This window comes from Lethenteron reissneri, chromosome 20 (genome assembly GCF_015708825.2).
Source record: "Lethenteron reissneri isolate LAM-NWPU_2019-01 chromosome 20, ASM1570882v1, whole genome shotgun sequence".
In the NCBI taxonomy this organism is placed as follows: Eukaryota; Metazoa; Chordata; class Hyperoartia; order Petromyzontiformes; family Petromyzontidae; genus Lethenteron; species Lethenteron reissneri.
In genome coordinates this window covers 10,090,585-10,117,508 of record NC_083798.1, presented here as the reverse complement: position 1 = coordinate 10,117,508, position 26,924 = coordinate 10,090,585, and the positions used below count along the sequence as shown (strand labels likewise).

Sequence of the window (26,924 nt, the reverse complement as noted above, 5' to 3'; positions counted from 1 at the left end):
AGGACGGGCCAAGGAGCGCACGCGCGCACACACGCGCAGACACGCACACGTACACACACGAAGACACGTACACACACGCACGTACACACATACGCGCATAAACATGCACACGTGCGCACACACACAGACAGGTACACATACACACACCCGTAGGCACGTACACACACGCGCGCAGACGCACGTACACACACGTAGACACGCACACGTACACACACATGTAGACACGCACACGTACACACACACGTACACACGCACACGTACACATACACGTAGACACACACACACACGTAGACACGCACACACACGTACACACGCACGTAGACGCACGTACACACACGTAGACGCACGTACACACACGTAGACACACGTACGCATGGACATGCACATGTGCGAACATACAGACACGTACACATACACACACCAGTAGACACACACACGTATACACACGAAGACACGTACACACTCACGTACACACGCACGTACACACACACGCCGCGCATAGACATGCACACGTGCGCACACACACAGACACGTACACATACACACACCTGTAGGCACGTTCACACACGCGCACAGACACACGTAGACACGCACACGCATAATCGCACGCGAGAACGCGCGCACAGACGCCGTGCACGCCCACGCGCGCACCCGTGTGTGTGCCAGAAGGAGAGTTGAGAAGGACATTTGGAAACGGGGTGGTTAGTGGTGGTTGGTGGTGATGGTGGGCGGGCGGGCGGGCGGGCGGGCGGGGGCGAAGGAATAGGTGTCACGCACGCGGCAGCGGTGGCAGTGATTAGAGGGGGGAAACAATGAGGCAATCAGAAGCGCCATCAGCCCCGCTGGCAGTAGGCGGGCAGAGGAGGCCGTGAAACCGCCAAGGCTGGCCTCGTATGGAGTTATAAATAGCGCGTTTATTAAAACGCGACTTGGAAGACGAGACGCGCTGCACGCAATAGCCCATTTCCCCTCCCCTCCCCGTATGTGTCCGCTCGCTATATCACATAAATTAAACACGCGACCGCACGATGCGAATACGGTGACAACAAAGACTACGACTGCAACGACTGCGATTAATTTCTCAACGAGAAATCGTTTCTCGCTAATTTGACGTTCTTTCCGAATAGCGTTCTCCCATCGTCACGCTCCACCAGTGGATTGAACGGTTTACATCATGGCCATAATCATCCCCATTGCATCATCATCATCACCGTCACTATTGCATCACCATCACCACTGCATCATCATCACCATTGCATCACCATCACCACTGCATCATCATCGTCGTCGTTATCATCATCACCATAGCATCACCGCTGCTGCATCATCATCACCATCGTCATTTTCCTTTAACTACGGCGAGAGCCATCCACTGAGACCCAGTGGCTGGTGGAGGCGCGCAAACACCGCGTGCGGTGAGCTCCATGGCACGGATATTGGCCACGGGGGAGACATAAGCAGCGGGTCTTTTCTTTCGTAGGGCTGGTCACGCCTAGATAACGGCATCAAGAGCAAGCCGAGTAACGTATCGCTGTGATGTCTCCTTCGCGTTTGTGAATCGGGCATTGCATCGTTACATTTTGTACGGTCTGGTCTGGATGACCACAGTCGCAACACTGGAGAGTTTTCTATTTTACATTTGTGCATCAGGTATAAGCATCTTGCCATGGTTTGTGCAGCGGATACGGTATAGGGTGGACCATGAGCTTCGTGGAAGATGAAAACCCAGTCATCTTCTGCGTTGGGTCTTTTACAAGGTGTTTCTTTGAAATATATGAATACAATTTTTGGGGAGGGGGCACCTGAAATTGTATTTCATCTCTTGAAAATGACTTGTATGCAAATTACTGCTTGTAAAACGAGAGGGCACATAAGGTCGCCAGATCACGTGGTACGCTGCTGCTGCTGCCGCATCAGCTGAAGGCGGCATGGGTTCCTTGGTGCGTCAGGCTGGGTGAAGCTCTCCTCGACAAACAATCGCCGTCGGCATTAGCGCTGTTATGATGCCGATTATGATTATTGTTGGTGTTGCAACGACGACAGCGCAGGCAGCACGAACCTGTGATGATGTCCTCGATGGCGCCGTCTTTGCCCTCGTAAACGACGCGCTCCTTCGCCAGCTGCCTCCTCTTGAGCTCGGCAATGAGTTCGAGCTCCGCGCGCTTGGGCACCGCGTTTCCATGCGCAGCGCCCGTGCCGGGCTGGTGACGGGAAGGGAGTGGGGGACGTGGGCTCTCTGAGCGGCATGTCGATGTGCTTGGGTGGAGTGGGTTAGCAGCGCTGCGCTACGAACCCGGCCACAGATATCAGCGGCGAATGTCTGAAGCGGTTCCTGGGCCACCCTTAGGCCGACTCAGCCCTAAATGAGTCCCTGGTAGCGATGTGAACATTGGCACTCGGAAAACAAAAGCGCCCAGCGTGGTTCTCAGTGCCGGATTAAGCTAGTGCGGGGCTTGTAGCATGTTATAAAGGGGCCCCCTAAAATAAAGGCGTAAATATTAAAACACACATTTTTTACTCGCATAGTAAAGCAATTATATTTTTTCATTCGCTATACAGCCAGATGATATGACAAATCGCTAACCTTAAACACCCAGTCGTTCATAAAAGTTGAAGGCAGTATAGTACTATAGTAATGGAGCAGCGCTTAAATGCTTGGAAGCATTTAGTGCAGTGCCCTTGAAAGTGCGGGGCCCGTAGCATATGTAGCTACTTGTGCTACCGGGATAACTGGTGGTTCTGGGTACGCCACCTGGGTCCTGCACCGTGCCGGCCTTCACCAACATTATCTGTCTCCACAGACTGTTTAAAGGCTACACGGCGGATCTTTGTCTTGGTGCGTGCGTGTGTGCACGCGTGTGTATGTATGTCCGCGCGTGTGTTCGTCTCACCGCGCCGCCGCCGTCGTCGGTGCCGCGTGTGCCCCTCCCGGCCCCGCGCGTCTCCCCGGAGCTCTGGTCTTGCTTGTCGCGCGCCTGGTCCTCCACGTCCGCTTGCTGGGGCGAGCAGACACGGGGGGGGGGCGAGCAGACACGGGGGGGGGGGGGGGGGCGAGCAGACACGGGGGAGGGGGGGGCGAGCAGACACGGGGGAGGGGGGGCGAGCAGACACGGGGGGGGGGGGCGAGCAGACACGGGGGGAGGCGAGCGGACACGGGGGGGGGCGAGCGGACACGGGGGGGGCGAGCAGACACGGGGGGGGGGGGCGAGCAGACACGGGGGGCCATCAGACCCCCTGTCCCGACTCCCTGCGCTGCTCGCCTGCAACCTGCCCCCCCCCCACCCCACCCCCCCTTTGCCGATCCCCCCCCAAAAAGGGGAGAGGAGTGTGGAGGGGCCGCGGGTTACCTTGTACGCGCACACGAAGCGCACGAAGAGCGGGAAGAAGACGGAGGGCGGCGTGCTCTTGGGCTCCTCGCCGTAGTACTCAACCACGGCGGAGTACGCCTCCTGTCTCGCGCGGAGACACGGACATGCAGAGGCGGCACCGTGTGCCATGTGCCATGTGCCGTGTGCCATGTGCCGTGTGCCATTTGCCGTGTGCCATGTGCCGTGTGGCATGTGCCGTGTGCCATGTGCCGTGTGCCAAGCAGGGTGTGCCATGTACTGTGGGCTACGTGGCTTGTGCCATTTACCATGTGCCACATGACATGAACCACGTACCATGTGACACGCAGGATGTGCCTACGTCAAGGTACGTGTCCGTGAGTCACTGGAAAGGAACATCAAGCGTAGAAACGATAGCGATGATGTAGAGATCGGTGGGAATGTTATAATCTGTTGTTGGGGGAGGTATTTCTTGAAGAAGTCAACAGGCGTCTGAACATGCTCAAATCGAGATGGCGTTTGTGAAATTACAAAGTCTTTCAAAGCATATTACGAATTTAATACGTACATTTCAGGATTAATTGTAATAGAGCAACATAGCTTAGACTGTTCTCAAGACTTCTTTGTGAGTATTGTATAGCTATGGTCAACAGTACAGAAAACCGCTAAAAAGGCTGTAATTAACGTGATTCATATAGATAATGGTCAGTTAATGCTGCAAATTATTACATCAAAAAGTTTCCCAGTGACACAGTAACTATTACATACCTTATGCTAGCTGTGACGAGACCCTTAAACGAGTTCTCAACGGTTTAACAGGATGGATATAATGTATGTGGTGTTTATATTTATAGTTAACGAGTCAATAACAAAAGCTTGCATCTTTCTTTAATGTGGTTGCCGTAGAACGATTCATTGTGATGTATCTGATTGCAATCGTACGCCAATGTTAAAGAGCCTAGTGCACTAAGGTTATTATGTTGAGTTTTTTTTTCATGATAATTAACATAGCGAAGGACGTTAATATTGGTTAATACTGTTAATAACATTGTATCTTTACAGCACATAGTGGATAAATAGGGGACTATAGTATTTTAGCGGAAATAACTTGTGGTTATGTAAACTTTGACCACCAGGGGCGATGGTGAAGGCAGTTACAGACGGGAGCGATGGCGGACGACCCACGTGCTCTGTCTGGCACGTGGGCTGAGAGCTGAGCGCGGCATTGTTCGAGAGTACAGATTCCGAGTGGGCGTTGGAGACTAAAATGGAATCTACCCCGGAGAAGTCTTCACGTCTCTCGTTTGTGTGCATGTGTACCCCCCCGAGTTCGCTTAAAACTCATTCCAAAATAATGTAATGTGCAGCTTCCGAACTGGACATCGACGCTACACAGGCGGCATGTGCCCACGTGGCATGTGCCCACGTGGGTATCGCAGCAAATTCCATTCTGGATCTGAAGGAATTTCGCAGAGTGTAACAACATGAGGGGAGAGGTAGTACAGCATGTGGATGGGGAGTAGGATACAATGAGGGGCAAGAGGTAGGCGAGTGCGAGGACGAGACGAGAGAAAGAGATGAGAGGCTTGAAAAATGTCCAAGCATTGCACACACTCACACACAAAGACAAATATACCCCTAATAGCCTTGACAGACTTGGGGCAAGTGCGGTTTGCGAGCACCTATGAATACCGGCACGGTACACAAAGGGGTGGGTGGCCAGCACCACTCCCGATCGCCTTTGTCTCCCGAGTGGCGATGTTTACACTGCACTGGGTACTCATTTAAGGCTGATTCGACCAAGGGGAGGCCCAGGACTGGTTCAGATAATCATCATTGGTGTTGGACGTGAGCGGGAATGGAACTCGGGTCATCGGGTTTTGTAGCGCAGCGCGCTAACTGCGACACTACCGCTCCCCATAACACACACGCGTGCGTGCCCACACATGCAGTTTCTATTCACATTAAAATCCGGCAGAGAAGAAAATTGTTCACATCGCTCCTCATTACACAAGTATTTAGATGCATTACCCCAATACCTACCCTCACGGCTCGAGTAGAGATCACAGGCACAGGCTATCGCAATGCGAGTAAGTACAGTAATCCCTTGCCAACCGCGAGGATGAGCTTCCTGAAAACCAACTAGATTGGTAAACTTAAGACCTTACGGGAAAATTGGGTGAGGGGAACCCGAGGTCGCGAGTGAACTTATGAAATCACATTTTTTAAAATTTACGTTCACTAAATTAACCAATGAACACAGCGCACGAACTAAATATAATTTCTGTGGCAATTGAGACATGTTTAATTAAGAAAAGTACAGTAAATTAAATTGCATTTACCTTTGATGGTGATGATGGGGGAGGCGACATACTTGAAATTTACATAAATTAATTTAGAAAAACAAACATGAAAAATATATATTCCTGAGTGGCACACAACGTGATATTTACGCACAAAACGTGAATACGCAAATCAAAAACGTTAAAATATACAATTAATTCGTGAGACGGAGTGTGAATCTGACCAGTGGCGGAGGTAGCAACGCGGAGAAGAAAGAGGATTGGGTATCTCCAGACCCAGAGGTGTCTCCTCGCGTCTCCTCGAGGGAGATTGAGAGGCAACGTGGCGGATGCTACGCGGCGGTGCCAATTATTATTTGGCGTTGGTAAACAGGTCTACAGAAGTAGAATTCGTGTACACTCAAATATCACGGTTGGTAATTTGGCGGTTGGCAGGGGATTACTGCAAGGACATTTATAAACTCGCAACTCGTATAACCTGGGTTATCATGGGAGTTTGACTTCTCTTCGCTGCCCCGACGAAAGTGGAGATCGTTCTTAACAACCACGTCCCAACCACATCAACCACAGCATCACGTAGAGGATGAGGAGTAGGAATAAGAAGGTGTGTGGGGGATATTTCCTCCAAAAATGGTGCCTGTCAGGGACTCCACTGAACTGTGAATGCGGTGGTGAGGTGCAAACCATCATGACTGCCAAATCAATACAACCACGTGTACTCTGGTGTAACTAGCAGACTGCTCCACTCAGCTACCCAAATACAACCACGTGCACTCTGGTGGAACTAGTAGACTACCCCACTCAGCTACTCCAATACAACCACGTGCACTCTGGTGGAACTAGCAGACTACCCCACTCAGCTACCCCAACACAACCACGTGTACTCTGGTGGAACTAGCAGACTGCTCCACTCAGCTACCCCAACACAACCACGTGTACTCTGGTGGAACTAGCAGACTACCCCACTCAGCTACCCCAACACAACCACGTGTACTCTGGTGGAACTAGCAGACTACCCCACTCAGCTACCCCAATACAACCACGTGCACTCTGGTGGAACTAGCAGACTACTCCACTCAGCTACCACAATACAACCACGTGTACTCTGGTGGAACTAGCAGACTACCCCACTCAGCTACCCCAATGCAACCACGTGTACTCTGGTGGAGCTAGCAGACTGCTCCACTCAGCTACCCGAATACAACCACGTGCACTCTGGTGGAACTAGCAGACTGCTCCACTCAGCTACCCCAATACAGCCACGTGCACTCTGGTGGAACTAGCAGACTACCCCACTCAGCTACCCCAATACAACCACGTGCACTCTGGTGGAACTAGCAGACTACCCCACTCAGCTACCCCAACACAACCACGTGTACTCTGGTGGAACTAGTAGACTGCTCCACTCAGCTGCAGTACCCCGATACAACACAGCCTGATGTCTGCAATCGTGCTGCTGGAGGCAGCGTGTGTGTACGCCAGGCCCCACCTGTGCGGCGTGCGCGTCTCTCCGGAGCCGACGCAGCGTCTCCGAGTTCTGCGCGAGGAAGTCGCGGATGATCGCATGTCCCCCCGCGGCCTCCTGCTCCCCGCGCGTCGCCTCCATGCCGTCCTCCAGCTCCTTCACGTCCAGCAGCACGCTGTCCAGCGACACTGCGGATACGAAGGGTGCGTGGATGACAGGACTAGCTATGTCCAGTGATAGTGCGGATACGAAGACAAGCAGAAAATAAAGCAAACCACGCCCAGTGACACTGCAGATACCAGAGACATGCAGCTAATAAGATACTCTGACGTCTCGCTTTCTATGTGCACCTAACCACATCTCTCCCCCAGCCCTACGCTGTGCTCCTCCATCAGCTCAACTATCCGCCCACCAGACCTCTGCCCCTACCACTCTTCACTTGCCCTCATCCATGCCCATTTTAACACTTCACTCACGCGCCCCATACCCCACTTCCTCTCATCCACGTACCACCCATCAGACAACCTCACTCACCATCACACTCCACCTTATTCTGCTTTACCTACCCCAGCAACATCAGCTCCATTCCCAGCCCCTGTCCCTCCATCCATCCCATCGCCTCCCTCACTGAACGCTGTCGGCTCGCATGTTAAAGCGCCCTAGAAAGTGCGCTATATAAATCCAAAATAGAATAGAATAATACTCGCGGGCCAGGAACGCACAAATAATAGAACACTGACTGTGCAGTGATAATGCGGATAACCGGACACGAGCATAGCAATACAGGCGGCGTCTGGGGCCAATGCGAATGATAAAACACGGGGTGTCCAGCCACGTTGCCGCTGATAATAAGACGCGCGCAGTCCGGGCACGCGCTGTGGACGCGACCTCATCCAGTGGCGCCGATAGGCTGGCACGCCGGCACGCCGCCTCCACAGCCCCGAGGGCAGCACGCGCTCCCTGCGGCTGCGTTCACCCCCCTCGCTCGGCATGGCTGCGGGCATCATTCGTGCAACGACGATGGCAAAGAGCGTCGGTAAAGACGACGCTCTGCACCTTCTCAAAGCAGCCACTCTCTTCTTGCGCACGATCGCAGCTACACGAAGTTCAGGAGCTACACGAAGTTCAGGAGCTACACGAAGTTCAGGAGCTCAATGTCAATGTCGAAGTCTGCATGCCACGACGAGAGGCTTCAGGAGAGACAGAGACAGAGACTAGTTGTGATGTACCTCCTCCGTGAAGGAGCACAGACACACAGAGAGTAGTTGTGATGTACCTCCTCCGTGAAGGACCACAGACACAGAGAGTAGTTGTGATGTACCTCCTCCGTGAAGGAGCACAGAGACAGAGAGTAGTTGTGATGTACCTCCTCCGTGAAGGAGCACAGACACAGAGAGTAGTTGTGATGTACCTCCTCCGTGAAGGAGCACAGACACAGAGAGTAGTTGTGATGTACCTCCTCCGTGAAAGAGCACAGACACAGAGTGCAGTTGTGATGTACCTCCTCCGTGAAGGAGCACAGACACAGAGAGTAGTTGTGATGTACCTCCTCCGTGAAGGAGCACAGACACACAGAGAGTAGTTGTGATGTACCTCCTCCGTGAAGGAGCACAGACACACAGAGTAGTTGTGATGTACCTCCTCCGTGAAGGAGCACAGACACAGAGAGTAGTTGTGATGTACCTCCTCCGTGAAGGAGCACAGACACACAGAGAGTAGTTGTGATGTACCTCCTCCGTGAAGGACCACAGACACAGAGAGTAGTTGTGATGTACCTCCTCCGTGAAGGAGCACAGACACACAGAGAGTAGTTGTGATGTACCTCCTCCGTGAAGGAGCACAGACACACAGAGTAGTTGTGATGTACCTCCTCCGTGAAGGAGCACAGACACACAGAGAGTAGTTGTGATGTACCTCCTCCGTGAAGGAGCACAGACACACAGAGAGTAGTTGTGATGTACCTCCTCCGTGAAGGAGCACAGACACACAGAGAGTAGTTGTGATGTACCTCCTCCGTGAAGGAGCACAGACACACAGAGAGTAGTTGTGATGTACCTCCTCCGTGAAGGAGCACAGCCACAGAGAGTAGTTGTGATGTACCTCCTCCGCTGAAGGAGCACAGACACAGAGAGTAGGTGTGATGTGCCTCCTCCGTGAAGGAGCACAGACACAGAGAGTAGTTGTGATGTACCTCCTCCGTGAAGGAGCACAGAGACAGAGAGTAGTTGTGATGTACCTCCTCCGCTGAAGGAGCACAGACTACCGCGGGTTTACGACGGAGTCCATAGTTTGGGATGCCTGGCCACAATTGCACTTCTGTGGCTTATCTTTAATTTGACGTTAATGAAGGAGATGTGCGCATCGGCCTGCTGGATGTTCCCGTGCGGTCGATGGTGACACCACCGGTGTCTTCGAGGAGGAATTTCAACGACAGGAGGAGGTGCGATGGTGTTTGGTCTAGATCGGAGCGTTTATTCCGGACGCCCGCATTGTTCTACTGCCTGCCAGCGGCGTTCCTCCGTGTCCGAGTGAGATTCTAGGATGGCGAGAGCAACGTGGTCCCAGAAGAGGGATCGGGAATTAAGTCGGCAGTGAGGAACGTTGTGGAGGTCTTGGTTGACCATCTCGATCACGCCTCCCATGAAATCAAAGGCGCAAACCCGGAGACTCAAACGGCTCTCGTATTGTACCGCCTGTCAACGGCTGCTGCGTGTCCCGGGCGTTGTACCGCACGTGGTTTAAAGCTTCGTCGGTGAGAAAACACTCCAGCGCTAACGGTCAATACCGCTGTTCGGGCGCCCAACGTCGAGGCGACGTGCGGCGCACTTCTCACCTGGACGTGAGCACGAATGCACCGCAGCTCTTATGGCGGAGCATGTGACCGCCACTTCAGACTAAACTAAAACAAAACTTTTTTTAAATTTTAGCAAGTAAGGCCAACCGAGCTATATAGCTCGTTTTCAGACGTGAGCTGATCACAAATGATAGCCCAATGAAGTGGCTTATCACGCAGCAATTTATTGAAGCCAAGTACTCGAAAACGCATGTTGATTCTAAATGTGGAGGGGAAAACCAGCAGACTCAGAGAAAAATCCACGCGACCACAGGGAGAGGCACAAAAACTCCAAATATACAGGCATCGTCAGGGTCGGGATCGAACCCACGCTCTCCTATATACCAGGTGAGGTCGTTAAGACCTCACCGGAGTGGCGCCCAAAACGTCTTTGTTCGGTAGCTTCCAGCTCGTGCTGGACAGCCCTGGGACATGCGTCCATCGCTCATTGTTTGAACCCTTAACCTCATCTCCTAACATCGTCTCCTAACCCTAACCTCGACCCCACACTTCCTGCACGCGTGACGCGCCTGCCGATATGAATGTTGACCCGACCCTGGCCCCCACCATCCCCCAATTCACCCCGCCCTCAACACCTCGCCCCCCCCGCTCCCCTTGCCCCTTGCCACACCACCCCCCAATCACCCCGCCGCGCCCCCCACCCACGGCCGCACCTGAGGCCGCCTTGTCCAGGTACTGGAGCTCTGCGTGGAAGGCGCTGAGCTCAGGGTAGCGCTCGCGCACCACGCGCGTCAGGTACTGCAGCAGCGTGCGGGAGCGGTCCGTGGACTTGGTGTCCAGCAGCTTCAGCAGCGGACACGGACACGCGAACACACGTACATGAACACGCGTACATGAACACACGTACACACACGGACACGTGTGAACACGCATGGACACCGGTACATGAACACGCATTTACACATGGACATGCGTACACACACACGGACACATGAACACGTGTACACACATACGGACACGAAGTACATGGATACATGAGCAATGGACACACACACACGGACATTGATCCCTTGTCGAGCCATATGGATAAGGTTGGGGCAAGTGCTGTGAGCGAGCACCTATTGAGGCTTCAAAGGTGTACGGAGGTGGTAAGGTCAGCACCACGCTCGACCGCCAACGTGTCCCCAATGCACCAGGTCGTCATTTAAGGATGAGTCGTCCTGGGTGAGGCCCAGGATCGTTTCGGATATCACTCGCTACTGATGCTGGGGATCCAACTCGAGTCACGGAGTTCGTGTCGGGATCCGGGTTCAATTAAGGCCGGCGAGTCCCCAGGTCACCCCCATCCAAGGTCCCCCACGTGGCCACGACCTTACGCGTTCGACTCCCTCACCAGGTCGAGGCTGTTGAGCTTGAATCCGTATGCGGCTCCCCTCCGGCTGCCGTTCATGTAGTTCCCAAAGGCCAGGACGATCTGCAATGGTTGTGGCCGACGTGGGAGTGGGCCGAGAGTGGGTTAGAGGTGTGGGGTGAGCGGGGAATGAGCGGGGGGTGAGGAGCGCTGCGGTGACAGAGAGAGAGAGAGACACACACCTCGAGTATCTTCTTGAGCTTCTGCGACGACTTCAGGGACAGCGACGCCGCGATGACTGCGTTGAGTTGCTGAGGATTCGGGAGATGCGGGCGGACACAGATGCACACACAGAGCACGTGTGACGGACCAGAGCCAGACACAGGCCAGTGATGTCAGAGAGGGAAGACGTGTGCTGGAACACAACCAAAAGGAACGCAGGAGACGCCAGATGCTCGCCAGGTGAATGTGCGCGGTGCCATTCCTGTGCTCCAGCGCATTGGCAGGCAAGGGTCGGTGAAACGCATAGAGATGTGTGAGACTTCCAAACACACGTTTGCGTGCCTCGCCATGGTTTTAAAGTCTTTTGTTCTCAATAGCAGAGCTCAAAACTCGTATTGGACAGCCAGCACGATTCCAGGGGCATATCTGGAATGATTCATAACAGCCCACAAACGGCATTATTTTTCCCATCACTGTAAGCATTTTAGCCGTACTAAGTGGGAACTGGAGAGGTCCGTGAACATCACCGCGTCCGCGAGAGAACGGAACGTGCAGGGGTGTGGCATGAGTGCGGTGGAGCTGAGTGCTCCTGCGTGCCCGCGCTGTGATTGAGCAACGCGGGGCGTGCGGAGCGGCGTCAATGGGTTGCCAACCAAGGGAATTTGTGAGCCCCCAAACACTCTCTGCTTCTAGAATATCTGGCTGCTATAAATGTCCACGTAATAAGAGCAACCACGAGCGGGAGCTCGGCGTCCCGTGCCTCCGCATTCAAGTATGTTTTAGTTCCATCGGCTTTTAAGCGAGCAAAACGCTGAACCAGCTTCAACCTTCTGGGTCTCATCAGCAGTCGGGCTTTGCTCAACGACTGCCACCGGACCAGCAGACGGTCTCACGCGATTGGTAACAATGCGCACTACCGTGAAACCTGGCGGCACGCTCGCGAAGCACACAGCGCGGGTTTCCTGGGTGAATCAACGTCAATTATAACAATTCTCAAAGCGCAGTCGATATACATTACGGGACCACATCGATCGCACAAAAACAAAACCGACGAGTTTGTGTTCCTGCCAAGGGAGGTTTTCGTGTTTTTGGTTTGGTGGAGGGGGAAGTGGTCACGGCATGCGCATAACGTCTTGAGCCCCCCAGAACCCCGATGACCCCCCCCCCCACGATGGACATGGGGAAGGAGAGAGACAAAGACCGGCAGAAGACGCGATGCGCTGTCGGAGAAGTTGCCCATGAAGGCGAGCGCGGCGAGGCGCTGCGGGAGGCGCGCCACGGCGCTCAGGCGCAGCATGAAGCGCTCTTCGGGCGGCAGCGCCCCGAGGGGCCGCCCCTCGTGCTCGTACTGGCGCAGGCGGCGGCCCTCCACCTCCGTGGGCACCAGGCGAGTCAGGCTCTCCACGAAGTCCAGCGGCAGGCGACCCACGTGCAGTCTGCGGCCACGGGGTCAGGGTGCCGGTCGGGGTCAGAATGGAGAGTCGCGGGTCACAAACGCGATGCGTCGGGGTCGCGGTGTCTCTCTCGCGGTGTCGCGTCGCGCGCCGAACGGCAACTGGCGGTCAGAGCGGAGAATCTGAATTTGGACACCGCTTAATGGACCCGTTATCGCAGCGCGAACGCACAACGGGAAGGAGCGCGAGTTGGGGCTACACGTGGCAGACTGGCGGTGGCATGGGTCTCGTAGCCAAAGCCACAGCGAGCGGTAGGCGAACTAGATATGGTGCGCCGGGTACGCAATGGGTATGCAATTGTGCATGCATGTTGAACTCATTGCCCACCCGTACGCAGCCAACCTTGTTAAATCGGACACAAAACAGGTTTGAGGTCATCGAGCCAGACGGTCCCAGCTGCTGTTTAAGCCACACACAAACCGAGACAAAGGTCCGGCCTCGCGCCAGCCGCGCACGAGCTGTCCAGGGGACACAACGGCGGGGCGGCCGCACTTCTCTATGCAGGTGACGATGTCTCCGTCGGGGAGGCCCGCGCGGCGCAGCGTGATGGCGAGGTTCTTGGCGCGGTGCGAGTCCATGACGACGAGACGGCGGCTTGGGGAGCGCGGCGCGGCGGCGCGGCACGGCGACCGCGTGGGGCCGCCCTGGGCACGCGTCTTGAACAGATCCTCAAACTCGCTCATGTTCAGCTCCTGTCCGTGCCGGGGTATATGGCATCGGTAAGAGATGGTTGCGGGGGGGGGGGGGGGGTAGGTGAGCATATCAGTGAATGAGTGATCACGTAAATAAGCGATTGAATGAGTGAGGTGTTGAGGTTAATGGATTCGTGAGTGAGCAGGTAGACGGATGAGTGAGTAAGTGGTTGGGAAGGTTAATAGATAACTGCTTGAGTGAGAAGATCAGCGGCTGAGTGCATGTCTGGTTGAGTGGGTGCACGAGTTGGGTGACTGGACGAGTAATTTAGCAGATGCATGTGTGAGCTCCCGCCAGTTAACGCACGAGTACCCCCCCCCCCCCCCATCTATCCGTCTCACACACTGTGCACGCCAAACTTGCTGCACATGGTGGGATTATTTGTTGGGGGGTGAGGGTGGCCGTCTCGCACCTGCAGGACCCGCTCATCATCCAGCTCGTGGAAGACTGTGCCGTGGATCTGCGCCGGCTGCAGCGCGGCCCAGTTGAAGGCCGGCATGCGGAAGCGCGGCACCACGGCCTTCTTGACGCGGAGCGCTGCAGCGTGGGCAGCGTGGGCAGCGCAGATGGCAAGGGGGGAGGGGCCGCATCATGCGCACAAACACGTACGCACGTGCACACACCCACACGCACACACGCGTGCACGCGCAGTGCATTAGACGGGATAGACGCATTGCGATAGGATTTAATCACACGCGGCAATCGCGGGATTTGTAAAAGTCCGTCTGCAGGGAAGCTCGTGTAAATTCACTGTGGACCTTGTGATGATCCAGTGTTGGCTGAATCATACCGTCACCACCACCACCATCATCATCATCCTCAATTCATAATCACAAACGAATCGTGCACATGCGTCACTGCACATCTATACACGTCCGTGGGTTAGTACGGTGGACGGATTGATGGAGACACATGTGGGTGGAAGGATGGTTTGACGGATTGATTTAAAATGCACGGGTGGATGGATGGAACTAGGCGGAGCGAATGGATGGGCGAATCGACCGACGGACAGAGGTTGTGGCTTGACGGGTCGACGGCGGACCGATGCTGCCGGCGGAGCGCTGCGGAGCGACGAGGCCCAGTTTGCGAGCGCACCTCTCGCTTCCGTCGGCGTCCCCGGCGGTGGCGGTGCTCCGGGTGGCGGAGGAGGAGGAGGAGGAGGAGGCGGTAGCGGCGGGGGCGGTGGGGGTCCTGCCGGGGGCTCCGTCGGCGGCTCGCCCGCGGGCTGCTCGTGGGCAGGAAGGGGCCGCGACTCCCGCGAGTCGAGAGCCGACGGCTCAGGCGGAGCCGCGGCGCCCCCTGGCGGAGGTGTCCGGGCTCTGTCTGCCGGGGCGGCGACTCCTGCACGGGGCTCTGGGAGTTGGGGAGAGGAGGCCGCCTTAGCACCACGGGGAGAGGGCGGGGGTTCTACGGAGCGAGTGGTCCTGCCATAGGAATTGTGCCACGGTGGTGAGGTGTTAACTACCTCGCCTGGTATACAGGAGGTGGTGGGTGTGATCCAGTCCCTGACGATGTCTGTATACTTGGGGTTTGCGTGTTCTCTCCGTGGTCACGTGGATTTTTCACCGGGTCCTCCGGTTTTTCCCTCGGCATTTAAAATCAAAACAACCACGCGTTTAGAGTATTTGGCTACTATATATTTCCACGTGATAAGCCACTACGCTCAGCTATCATTTGCGGCCAGATCGCTTTCTGTTACAAAAGCTATACAGTATAGCTCGGTGTGCCTTCCCTGGTAAAACAAACAATAGTTTTGACTTTAAATGCGTAATTTTCCATGACTGACGCAGGTGTGTGCCAACGAAGATGAGTGCTGCGCCAACGCTCGAGTGAACGCAGCGGCCGAGAGCGCGCCACGAGACAGCAGCTCCCGTCTCACGAAGCGGGACACATCGGAATCAGAATATTGACTTGGAGTGGAGGAATCCCACGAGATGCGAAACTCCTTTTCACAGACGTCCAGGAGTTTCGGCAAACCCGTCGCGTGTGGATGCATCCCAGGGCCGCACCGTCCTTGGGTGGGGGCGCGGTGGACGCTGTGGACGCTGGTGGCCTTGGGCCCTGGGCCGCAGATGCAGGCCCGCAGTCGGGAGCCCCCTTCGTCCCCACAGCGGGGGGCCCAGGAGCCGCCTCGCTCTCTTTGAGCCGCTGCTCCAGCTGCACGACGCGGCAGCTCGTCTCCCGGTTCAGCTCCTGAAAATAATTGGTGGTGGTGGGGAGGGGTCAGTCGGGGTAGAGGGGGTCAGGGTTCAGTCAGAGCTGCTGGGGCCCCTTGGAGTGGCCAGTGCCCGTTGGAGTTGGGGTCACACCCATGGTGCTTAAGTACATCTCTAGGGTCCTTCCCCGTTGCTACCTTCCTATTTGCCCTCTGAGGTCACTCCCGTGGCCACCGCGGAGCCCTACCTTGCCGGCCGCCTACCTTGCCGGCCACCTACCTTGCCAGCCACCAGCTGCTCGTTGGCCCTGCAGAGCTGCTGCTCCAAATCCGCGATCCGCGCCAGGGCCTCGTCCTCCGTGTCCCGCAGTCTCCCGCGGGCCTGGGGACGCGAGAGCCGGACCACGCATCACCACGGAGAGCGGAGCCACGCGTGGCTCCAGCCTCACAAGTACTAACCAGCCTCTGTAGGCTGCTTAGCTTTCAAGTTTTGCAATGCCCGGACGCATCCAGGGTTCAAGTTGGAATATAAAGTTTATTTTGTTTATCCGGGCGAGAATTAAAAATAACCGGGATAGGAGTCTCATCTTGCAAGAGTGACCTGGTCACCAACGTGACGAAATCAAAAACAGGGCAGAGTGCAGGAAGGGAGGAGCAAGTCGAGGTCTCATTTCCATCACGATGCAGCTCCAATGGAGATCGTGGCGAGTTTTGATTCTTTTTTTTTTCTTCAACCGTGTACAAGACCACAGCACGCGCAGTCGTTCACGACGCCACCACATCAGCGAGCCCTCCTCGAGCGACTCGTCCTGCGGCACTCCGCCGCCGCCGCCACGCGACGCGGTTACACCGCTGGCTCCACGAGCACCAGTCGGGCGTCCCTGCCCCCCTCTGGGGACTCACAATGGCCAGCTGCTCCTCCAGCTCGCCCACGCGCTCCAGCGCGGCCGTCTTGGTGTCGGCGTCCTCCAGCAGGGAGCCCACGTCGAACACGTTGTCCAGGTACGCCTGGATCTGCACCTGGAGCCGCTCGCTCTCCGTGTTCTTCAACCTCTACACGCGTTGGCGGCGGTCGGACAGGAGCAGCACAGTGGTGGCGATGAAAATGTTTAGATAATAAATAACGTGATCTAACCCAAAACGTTTACTATGAATAATATGGGTAGCGAAAGCCTACGTGTTAAACTATACATCAGTGGCTCATAACGACGGTGGCGTGGATAAATGCTGACCAGCCCATACTGCACATCTGTGAAAAAGAGTTTCATAGCTCATCGGATTTGTCCTGCAGTCTAAATGAAGGTGAGACGGGAGGGAGACGGGAGTGAGAGGTGAGATGGGAGGGAGAGGTGAGCGCGCGTGCCTCCAGGTAACCGTCCAGCCCCAGGTGCGTGAACTCGTACTGCAGGTGCACGCGGAAGTTCATGTCCTCCACGGAGTGCACCACGATGTTGATGAACTGCATGCACGCCACCTGCACAGGTGGAGGCGGGGTGCGAGAAACAGAAGAGCCGCGTCTCTTGAGAATGGCCGGCAGAGGGGGCTGTGAACCCGGCACTGAGCACAGGAGAACACAGTTCGGCAGCGTAGCACGGGAGTCAATCAGACCCCAACCACAACCCGAACCGACTTATCCACTTACACCTTAACCACAGCCCTGACCACATGAGACAATCACACCCAAACCACGGTCATAACTCTATCCTTCCTTAGCCTTGAGACACCGAGCTACTCAGATCCTAGCCCTGTCCGTCACACCACCGCTTATCCGAAACCTACGCAGCCCCCTGCTGCATCGTCTCCTCCACACCTCTTCGTGTCCAATCGCTCCTCGCTCCGCCCGAAGCAAATCACTCGCACCGCGGTAAACTCACCACGAGTCCATCCCGAGTACACTCACCATGAAGTCCACCTTGGTGTCGTCGATCCTGAAGTACTCCATGAGCTTCTCAAATCGATACCTCTCCGCGCACACCTGTGGGATGCAAGGGGGTGTTGGGGTGGGTGGGGCAGGGCAGCTTACCACGGGAAGGCACACACCTTTACCTGCCCACACTACTGCCCTCACCTCGTCACAGCCTCGAGTAGCCCCACGTGGTCCCAGGAAGCTTTGGGTAGCCCCGTTGTAACACCAAGGGACACTCCGTAGGTGCAATAGCGGAAAACAGCTTCAAAGGGGGGGACATCTAGTGGTCTCTGAAATTCACTCCCCATCTTCCTGAGCTTATTTCAAGAGAATTTGGAACCCACAAAACACAAGTGGCTATTCTCTCGTAGCTACTCGCACACAGGCCTTGCGTTCCCGTGCTGTCCGGCACGGAGTTCTCAACGACGCTTCATTAAGGTGGGGGGGGTACTCGAAATTGACTTTAAGAACAGAAAGGAACAAAACGATTGAATGACGAGATGTGGAGTCACGTGGCATAGACGGAATTGACTTTGACCTCTGTGGGCACCACGGTGGCGAGATGTTAACTACCTCACCTGGTATGCAGGGGGTCGTTGAGTTCGATTCCAACCTTGACACGTGCATATTTGGAGTTTTCCCCGTGGTTGCGTGGATTTTTCTCCAGGTTCTCCTGATTTTCCCTCCAAATTCATGAGCACGCGCTTTAGAGAATTTGGCTGCCAACATTTTTCCCACATGATGCCCCACTAGGTCGAGCTATCATTTGTGTGGCCAGGTCGCTTAGGAACAAGAGCGACATAGAAAAATAAAACGCTGAGTTGAGTTTTAGAGTCCAGCGGTGGGATCATAAGAAGCAGATGCCCCCTGCACCCGCTGCCCCCTGCACCCGCTGCCCCCTGCACCCGCTGCTCCCAGACGAGGGTGCCGTCCGTGATAGCGCGCGTCCCCTCCTCCCGGGAAGGTGGTGGGGGGTGACGGGGCGAAACGCTTGTTCACCCCCGACAGCACTGCCCTTGCTCAGGGCCAAGATTAATCATTGATCGCCTCCTCTGGCAGAGCGGCTGGGAGGTCGATTTCTGCCCCACGCCAGCAGACTCGCTCAAAAGCGGATTAACCTACATTTCCCAGTGTAATCGTACGGACGCACGCGTATTTGTTCGCTCGTCCATTGGTGGAATATCCAACCAGAGGCTTAAATTAAAGTGAAATTAAAGCAGTGTTGGTGCGCATTTCAGCTGATGCGCGCGCCTTGGCGTGATGGCGAATTACAATTCTCACACCGATCGTGGGCATGGGAACGAGCAGCGAGCGAGGCAGGGTCCTGTCACCTCTTTGAAGTTGTCAAAGGCAGCGAGGATCTTATCGTGGCCCCCCATGACCAGACAGACGGCGGCGAGCAGCTCCAGCACCAGAGCCTTGGTCCTGTTGGAGCGGACAACAGAGACAGCTCGTGGGGCAGAGACACACAGAGACACACAGAGACACACAGAGACGGCTCGTGGGACAGAAACACACAGAGACACACAGAGACACACAGAGACGGCTCGTTGGACAGAGACACACAGAGACGGCTCGTGTAACAGAGACACACAGAGACACACAGAGACACACAGAGACGGCTCGTGGGGCAGAGACACACAGAGACACACAGAGACACACAGAGACACACAGAAAGGTTTGTGGGACAGATACACACAGAGACACAGAGAGACGGCTCGTGGGACAGAGACACACAGAGACACACAGAGACACACAGAGACACGCAGAGACGGCTCGTGGGATAGAGACACACAGAGACACACAGACACAGAGACGGCTCGTGGGACAGAGACATTGAGAGAGAGGAAGGCAGTGACGACGCTTCCTCATTGTGGCACATACATGTTATACAACAAAGACAAAGATCCCCCATATAGCCTGAACAGACTGTTGGGGCAAGCGCTGCTCGCGAGCACCTATAAAGGTCGGCACTGCATACGAAGGGGTGGGTGGCCAACACCACAACCGGCCGTCTTTGGCTCCCCTGTTCTCATGTTTACACATCACACCCTATAATTAGTTGAGGCTGAGTCGACCTAGGGGAAGCCCAGCATCGGTTCAGGTAATCGTCACTGATGCTGATGGCCGTGAGCGGTAATCAAATGTGGGTCACCGGGTTCATAGCGCAGTGCCCTTAATCACTACGCGACCGCTCCCCAAACACCACAAACACAAACGCGTACACCAATACACACCTTGCATACGCACTCACGTCAACACAGATGTGAGTACACACTTTATACATAAAGACAAAGATCCCCCGTATAGCCTGAACATACTGTTGGGCCAAGTGCTTTTAGCGAGAACCGATGAAGGCCGACACAATACACCAGCACCACGCTCGGTCACCTTTGTATCCCCAGTGGCGATGTGGGTTACACACCCCACCAGGTGCTCATTTGAAGCTGAGTCGACCTAGGGGAGGCCCAGGACCGGTTCAGATAATCGTCACCGGCGTTGGTGGCTGTGAGCGGGAATCGAACCCGGGTCTGCCGGGTTCGTGGCGCAGCGCCTCTCACCGCTGTGAACAAACACGTGTTCACACACAGACACCTCGACCATCCCTTCACTGGAGGGACCATGGGTGGTTGTCAGACGCTGTTAGCGAGCACCTGTTCAGGCATTCACAGCGCCACGCCCAGCCCCCTTTGTTTCGGCATGAAATGGAATCTAGGTCGCCGGGATTGTAGCGCAGTGCGCCAACCACGACACAATTGCTCCCAAACTCTCTCTCTCCACACACACACAACATATATGTAGAAACAAAGACCCCCCGTATAGCCTTAACAGACTTTTGGGGCATGTGCTGTTAAGGAGCACCTATGAAGGCCGTCACGGCGCGCGAGGGGGTGGGTTTCCAACACCACGCCCGGCCGCCTTTGTCTCTCCAGTGCTGATGTTTACACTCCGTGCAAGAGACTCGTTTAAGCCTAAGTCGTCCTAGGGGAGGCCCAGGACATGTTCATATATTCGCCACGAACGTTAGCCATGCATGGGAATCGAACGCGGGTCGCCGGGTTCGTAGCGCAGCGCGTTGCCCACTACGCGCCCGAAGCCAAAGAACCCCCGGATATACTCAACAGACTGTTTGGGGCAAGTGCTCCCCCGTGCGCATGTACGTCGAACTTCTTTCGCACCGTACGTAGCCAACCGCGCTAATCGGAGGTGCGGGGAAAGGCCAACAACGACACGCGCACGGGGACAGTGATGAGCTCGGCATCTGTCAGCGCGGATCCCCACGGCCGGATGAACCGGGCTCCCGGCTCCCGGCGCCGTGACCAACTCGGCTCGGCGACTCCTCAAAGCGCATCGACGCAAGGCGCGGAGGGCGCTCGCCCCTCTCCCTCCCCGCGGCGCTGGCGGCGCTCAGCCGCTCCGGGAGGCGACTTGAAGGCGCTGGGGCTTGCCGCTGTTGTCTTGAGCGAGCGAGCGACCCCCCCCCTCCCCCCCGTGACCCCCCCTCCCCCCCGTGACCCCCCCTCCCCCCCGTGACCCCCCTCCCCCCCTGACGGTGTTAGCGCAACAGCGGGGTGATGGAGCAGCACGCGGGTATATACTTCCTGACCTTATCGCTACCCTTAAGGTACAGAGAGAGACATGCGCTTTTAAATCTATTTTTTTTGTTACCAGGATGACCACTTTTGGAGCTCTATGAACCCAGCGAACTCATTTCGACTCTCGCCCGCGGCTGCCATCAGTGGCGAGTGATATCAGAACAGACCCTGCCCCCAACCCGCTCCCCTTCACCAACCTGCGGTGACCAGCGTGGTGAAGTATGGTCAAACAATCCCAGTGAACATGGGGGAGGAGGCCTTCATACAGCGGGGGATTGACCAAGAGCAGCCGAGCCGAGAGCACGCAGCTGAATCGACGCGCGAACGTCTCCGCCTCGTGCCGGAGTCGAGTGCCCCCCACCCCCCATGGGCGGTGCGTGGGGGGGGTGCGTGGGAGAGGGGGGTGCGTGGGGGCGGTGCGTGGGGGGGGGGGCGTGGGGGGGTGCGTGGGGGGGGTGCGTGGGGGGGGTGCGTGGGGGGGGTGCGTGGGGGGTGCGTGGGGGGGGTGCGTGGGGGGTGCGTGGGGAGGGTGCGTGGGGGAGGGGGGTGCGTGGGGGGGGTGCGTGGGGGGGGGGGGTGCGTGGGGGGTGCGTGGGGGAGGGGGGTGCGTGCGGGGGTGCGTGGGGGAGGCGGGTGCGTGGGGGGAGGGTGCGTGGGGGGAGGGTGCGTGGGGGAGGGGGGTGCGTGGAGGAGGGGGGTGCGTGGGGGAGGGGGGTGCGTGGGGGAGGGGGTGCGTGGGGGAGGGGGGTGCGTGGGGGGAGGGTGCGTGGGGGAGGGGGGTGCGTGGGGGGGTTGCGTGGAGGAGGGGGGTGCGTGGGGGGAGGGTGCGTGGGGGGAGGGTGCGTGGGGGAGGGGGGTGCGTGGAGGAGGGGGGTGCGTGGGGGAGGGGGGTGCGTGGGGGAGGGGGGTGCGTGAGGGAGGGGGTGCGTGGGGGAGGGGGTGCGTGGGGGGAGGGTGCGTGGGGGAGGGGGGTGCGTGGGGGAGGGTGCGTGGGGGAGGGGGGTGCGTGGGGGAGGAGGGTGCGTGGGGGAGGGGGGTGCGTGGGGGAGGGGGGTGCGTGGGGGAGGGGGTGCGTGGGGGAGGGGGGTGCGTGGGGGAGGGGGTGCGTGGGGGAGGGGGGTGCATGGGGGAGGGGGTGCGTGGGGGGAGGGGGGTGCGTGGGGGAGGGGGTGCGTGGGGGAGGGGGGTGCGTGGGGGGAGGAGGGTGCGTGGGGGAGGGGGGTGCGTGGGGGAGGGGGTGCGTGGGGGGAGGGTGCGTGGGGGAGGGGGGTGCGTGGGGGAGGGGGACGCTGAATTATGCAGGCGGGGACGCGAGGACTCGGCCAGGGCTGCTGCCCTCTCTCTCCCCCAGACACATCCATTAAAGATCGACGCGCGCCACTCGATCCCCCACTCCCCTCACTGCATTAATGACTCCGCTCTGCGCGCCAAGGCATGCCACCGTGATCTTTTAACATCCTCTTCAGATCGTTCAAGACCAACACCACTTGCGTTTGCTGGAAAATGTCATCCGCACCAGCAAAGTGCGTCACTCCGTGGAAAACCTCCGGGTAATCCCCCCACGCAGTGGGAGGTCGCTCCTTCTCTGCTGCTGCCCTTGAGTTATGGAACTCCCTTCGACTCTCTGCCTCCCTGTTCAAGTCCAGGCTCGTATGGATGGATGTTGAACTTCGTTCGCACCGTCGGAAAACAACCGTGCTAATCGGAGGTTCGGTGGGAAGGACAACAAACTAAACACACAAAGCATTTCGAAACAAATGAGTTTTTAATCTAGATGATTTTAAAGTGAATAGCTCCAGTAGCTTCCTAATATCGGAAGGAAGAGCGTTCCAGACGGCCGCAGAAGCGCAACTGAAGGTGCGCGATCCAGTTGACCGTCTTTGTTCGACGGTGAGCCAAAAGTCGCTGCTGCTACAACAATGATGACCAGAGTTTGCGTGATGGTGGTTTATGCTCCTTTACGAGATCAGCAGCGAGCTATTGGGGTTGATTGGTGGCAAGCACTTTGTGTGTGGAAAGTGCGACCTTATATGCAACACCTTCCCCTTCACTGTGCCTCTCTCTCTATAAAGTGTGATGATTCACTCTGCCCCGCGTATTCCTACTCTGGTCTCTCAACTACCCCCCCCCCCTCGCTTTGGAAACGACTTAGAACAACACGACTCTCTTACCCAGCTCCCAAGAAGCGCACCTCTCACACACGTGGCGAGTGCAGCGACTTGAGACTGCTGCTGTTCTCGTTTGCATCGTCTGCCTGACGAGCACTGTGTGCCACTGCCTACCATGCTCGCACCGTCTGCACTACACTGCTTCGTTGTCTTTTCCATAATAGAAGCTCTCGGGGTTAGATCGCGTGAATATTCATGCGTCGTTAAACACGCCACCACCACCCAACACAGCCAATGAGTAAGGTTTGTCACGTAAACAAGACGTGCCAATTCGTTACTCGTTCAGCCCACCGGCGTGTTGGAAAGTAAACCCACGACATTTACAATTCGAGTACCGACACAATTATATTTACGCGATCTAACCCACGAAAAACATATTTGGATGTACTCCATGACTCGCTGGATCGTTGCAAGCCCTGCCGAACAGCATCATCACCACCACCACGACCACCACCACGACCACCACCACGACCACCACGACAAGCCCCGCACCGCCGCTCTCGGGCCTGCGTGGCCCAGCGAACGAGCGAGCGAGCAGTGCCGGGCACCTGCAGCGGGGCCCCCCGCGGGCTACGGAGGGACGGGGATGGATTGGAGGGGGGGGGTTATTTCGCCCCCCCCGCCCCATTGAATTATTTGCACCGGGGCCCGTGGCGACCACGCTACCCCACCGACCACGTTGTGCGCGCACCGGGTGGGGGGGGGGGGGGGGCAGGGGGTCTCCTACCGGGGGTTCCTGTTGTTGAGACTCAGCGCCACCTCGTTCACGCAGCTCGCGTGCTCCATCACCATGTTGAATCCGTACTGCGGGCAACACACAGACTCGTCTCTCTCTCTGTCGTGGCCACAGAGCGACGGGGGAGGCGGAAGGGTCAGGTGAGGCAGCTCGCCCCGGGCCTCAGGAAAGGACAAAGTGGACCTCAGAAGGGATCTCATTTGGCATTTTGCTCCGGGCCTCCCACAACATTTTGGCTGTCCCGGCGTAGTCTCTCTGCCCTCCTCTCGGCGTCCGGCCCAGGGCCGCTGCGTTCGTTACGCACCGCGCTGCTCGTCTCTAAAACGGCACTGGCAGTCGGGTCAAAGGCCAAAGCGCGTGGCCGCATTGCGCGGGCGGGAGCCGCTGCGGAGCGCGCGGGGCGCGTCGTGGGGAAACGGCCCCAGACGGACATCGCCAGCGGCCTGGGGGTGACTCGCAGCGCGAACTCTGTCCGAGTTGGTTGCTCACCGCCGAGGGAGGCGCTCGGCCACAAGTACAAAAATGCGGAGGAATCGGTTGGGCCCGTTCAAATGTTCGAGTCGCGGTATTTTGCGTACAACGACGACAAAAACATTCCCACGACATGCATTGCACGCATTTCGCGCCCGGTTTCTAGATAAACCCCGACCGGTTTGACGGCAAAATCGGAGCTCGCACGGTGATTAAGGACGCGAACATGAAGTCACTAATCTGTTAAATGCACCGTGGCCTCTGAAAGGAGTGCACGGCTGCGCGAGCGACTACAAATGGTCGGGGCAGGGCGAGAACAAAACCAACGCTCTCGGTTACAAATCAGTGGAGACAAAGACCCCCCTATAGCCTCGACAGACTAGTGGGGCAAGTGCGCTCGTATTGGCAATCGCAACGGGGTGAGTCGCCAGCACCACGCACGGCCGCCTTTGTCTCCCTAGTGGGAGACACAGCGCTCCAGGTACTCATTTGAGGCCGAGTCGACCTAGGAAAGGTTCAGGACCAGTATATATATATTTCAAACCACCACTTACTCACTCACCCGGAACGCAGTCCCCCCAGAGACGCACCAGGCCACATGCGAGGATTAGTAAATGCAGAAGTGCTCACCTGGTAGTTCACCTTGCCACTCACCTGGTACTTCACCTTGCCACTCACCTGGTAGTTCACCTTGCCACTCACCTGGTAGTTCACCTTGCCGCTCATCTGGTAGTTCACCCTGCCACTCACCTGGTAGGTCATTCTGCCACTCACCTGGTAGTTCACACTGCCACTCACGTGGTAGTTCACTCTGCCACTCCCCTGGTAGTTCACCTTGCCACTCACCTGGTAGTTCACTCTGCCACTCCCCTGGTAGTTCACTTTGCCACTCACCTGGTAGTTCACTCTGCCACTCCCCTGGTAGTTCACTTTGCCACTCACCTGGTAGTTCACTCTGCCACTCACCTGGTAGTTCACTCTGCCACTCCCCTGGTAGTTCACTTTGCCACTCACCTGGTAGTTCACTCTGCCACTCCCCTGGTAGTTCACCTTGCCACTCACCTGGTAGTTCACTCTGCCACTCACCTGGTAGTTCACTCTGCCACTCACGTGATAGTCCATCCTGTCTATAACCTGGTAGTTCACCTTGCCACTCACCTGGTAGTTCACTTTGCCACTCACCTGGTAGTTCACTCTGCCACTTACGTGATAGTCCATCCTGTCTATAACCTGGTAGTTCACCTTGCCACTCACCTGGTAGTTCACTCTGCCACTCACCTGGTAGTTCACTCTGCCACTTACGTGATAGTCCATCCTGTCTATAACCTGGTAGTTCACCTTGCCACTCACCTGGTAGTTCACTTTGCCACTCACCTGGTAGTTCACTCTGCCACTCCCCTGGTAGTTCACTTTGCCACTCACCTGGTAGTTCACTCTGCCACTCACCTGGTAGTTCACTCTGCCACTCACGTGATAGTCCATCCTGTCTATAACCTGGTAGTTCACCCTGGCGCTCACCTGGTAGTTCATAATGGCCCGCAGGCACATGATGCACACGTGGACGTCGTCTTGGCTCACGGGGGTCAGCGCCCTTGCGCGCGATGTTCTCCGCCTGCTCATGGAGCTGTGCCTGCAACAAGCGGATTGGGGGATCGGCCCACGGGACGACAGATTCCTCACTTGGCGTTAATGCGCTCGGCTCGCCCTCGGCTCGCCCTCGGCTCGCGCTCGGCTCGCGCTCGGCTCGCGCTCGGCTCGCGCTCGGCTCGCGCTCGGCTCGCCCTCGGCTCGCCCTCGGCTCGCCCTCGGCTCGCCCTCGGCTCGCCCTCGGCTCGCCCTCGGCTCGCCCTCGGCTCGCCCTCGGCTCGCCCTCGGCTCGCCCTCGGCTCGCCCTCGGCTCGCCCTCGGCTCGCGCTCGGCTCGCCCTCGGCTCGCCCTCGGCTCGCGCTCGGCTCGCGCTCGGCTCGCGCTCGGCTCGCGCTCGGCTCGCGCTCGGCTCGCGCTCGGCTCGCGCTCGGCTCGCGCTCGGCTCGCGCTCGGCTCGCGCTCGGCTCGCCGCTCGGCTCGCCCTCGGCTCGCCCTCGGCTCGCCCTCGGCTCGCCCTCGGCTCGCCCTCGGCTCGCGCTCGGCTCGCGCTCGGCTCGCGCTCGGCTCGCGCTCGGCTCGCGCTCGGCTCGCGCTCGGCTCGCGCTCGGCTCGCGCTCGGCTCGCGCTCGGCTCGCGCTCGGCTCGCGCTCGGCTCGCGCTCGGCTCGCGCTCGGCTCGCGCTCGGCTCGCGCTCGGC

At 57.2% G+C, this 26,924-nt stretch overlaps 1 protein-coding gene across 4 annotated transcripts in view; it reads right to left on the bottom strand.

Moving 5' to 3' along the window:
* Positions 1-26,924, bottom strand: part of LOC133344730 (formin-like protein 3) — a 47,392-nt gene that overhangs the window by 3,252 nt on the left and 17,216 nt on the right. For all 4 annotated transcript variants that reach the window (XM_061554832.1, XM_061554834.1, XM_061554833.1 and 1 more), the window contains exons 7-25: positions 26,159-26,264; positions 24,161-24,237; positions 19,001-19,094; positions 17,664-17,738; positions 17,127-17,237; positions 16,667-16,816; positions 16,044-16,145; positions 15,618-15,801; positions 14,704-14,961; positions 14,021-14,145; positions 13,408-13,607; positions 12,663-12,897; positions 11,482-11,550; positions 11,282-11,362; positions 10,602-10,731; positions 7,119-7,282; positions 3,348-3,449; positions 2,892-2,996; positions 2,060-2,201 (exon numbers count right to left, since the gene is read on the bottom strand). In XM_061554832.1, the coding sequence (XP_061410816.1) occupies positions 2,060-2,201; positions 2,892-2,996; positions 3,348-3,449; positions 7,119-7,282; positions 10,602-10,731; positions 11,282-11,362; positions 11,482-11,550; positions 12,663-12,897; positions 13,408-13,607; positions 14,021-14,145; positions 14,704-14,961; positions 15,618-15,801; positions 16,044-16,145; positions 16,667-16,816; positions 17,127-17,237; positions 17,664-17,738; positions 19,001-19,094; positions 24,161-24,237; positions 26,159-26,264 (2,510 nt within the window). The remainder of the gene's footprint in view (positions 1-2,059; positions 2,202-2,891; positions 2,997-3,347; positions 3,450-7,118; positions 7,283-10,601; positions 10,732-11,281; positions 11,363-11,481; positions 11,551-12,662; positions 12,898-13,407; positions 13,608-14,020; positions 14,146-14,703; positions 14,962-15,617; positions 15,802-16,043; positions 16,146-16,666; positions 16,817-17,126; positions 17,238-17,663; positions 17,739-19,000; positions 19,095-24,160; positions 24,238-26,158; positions 26,265-26,924) is intronic.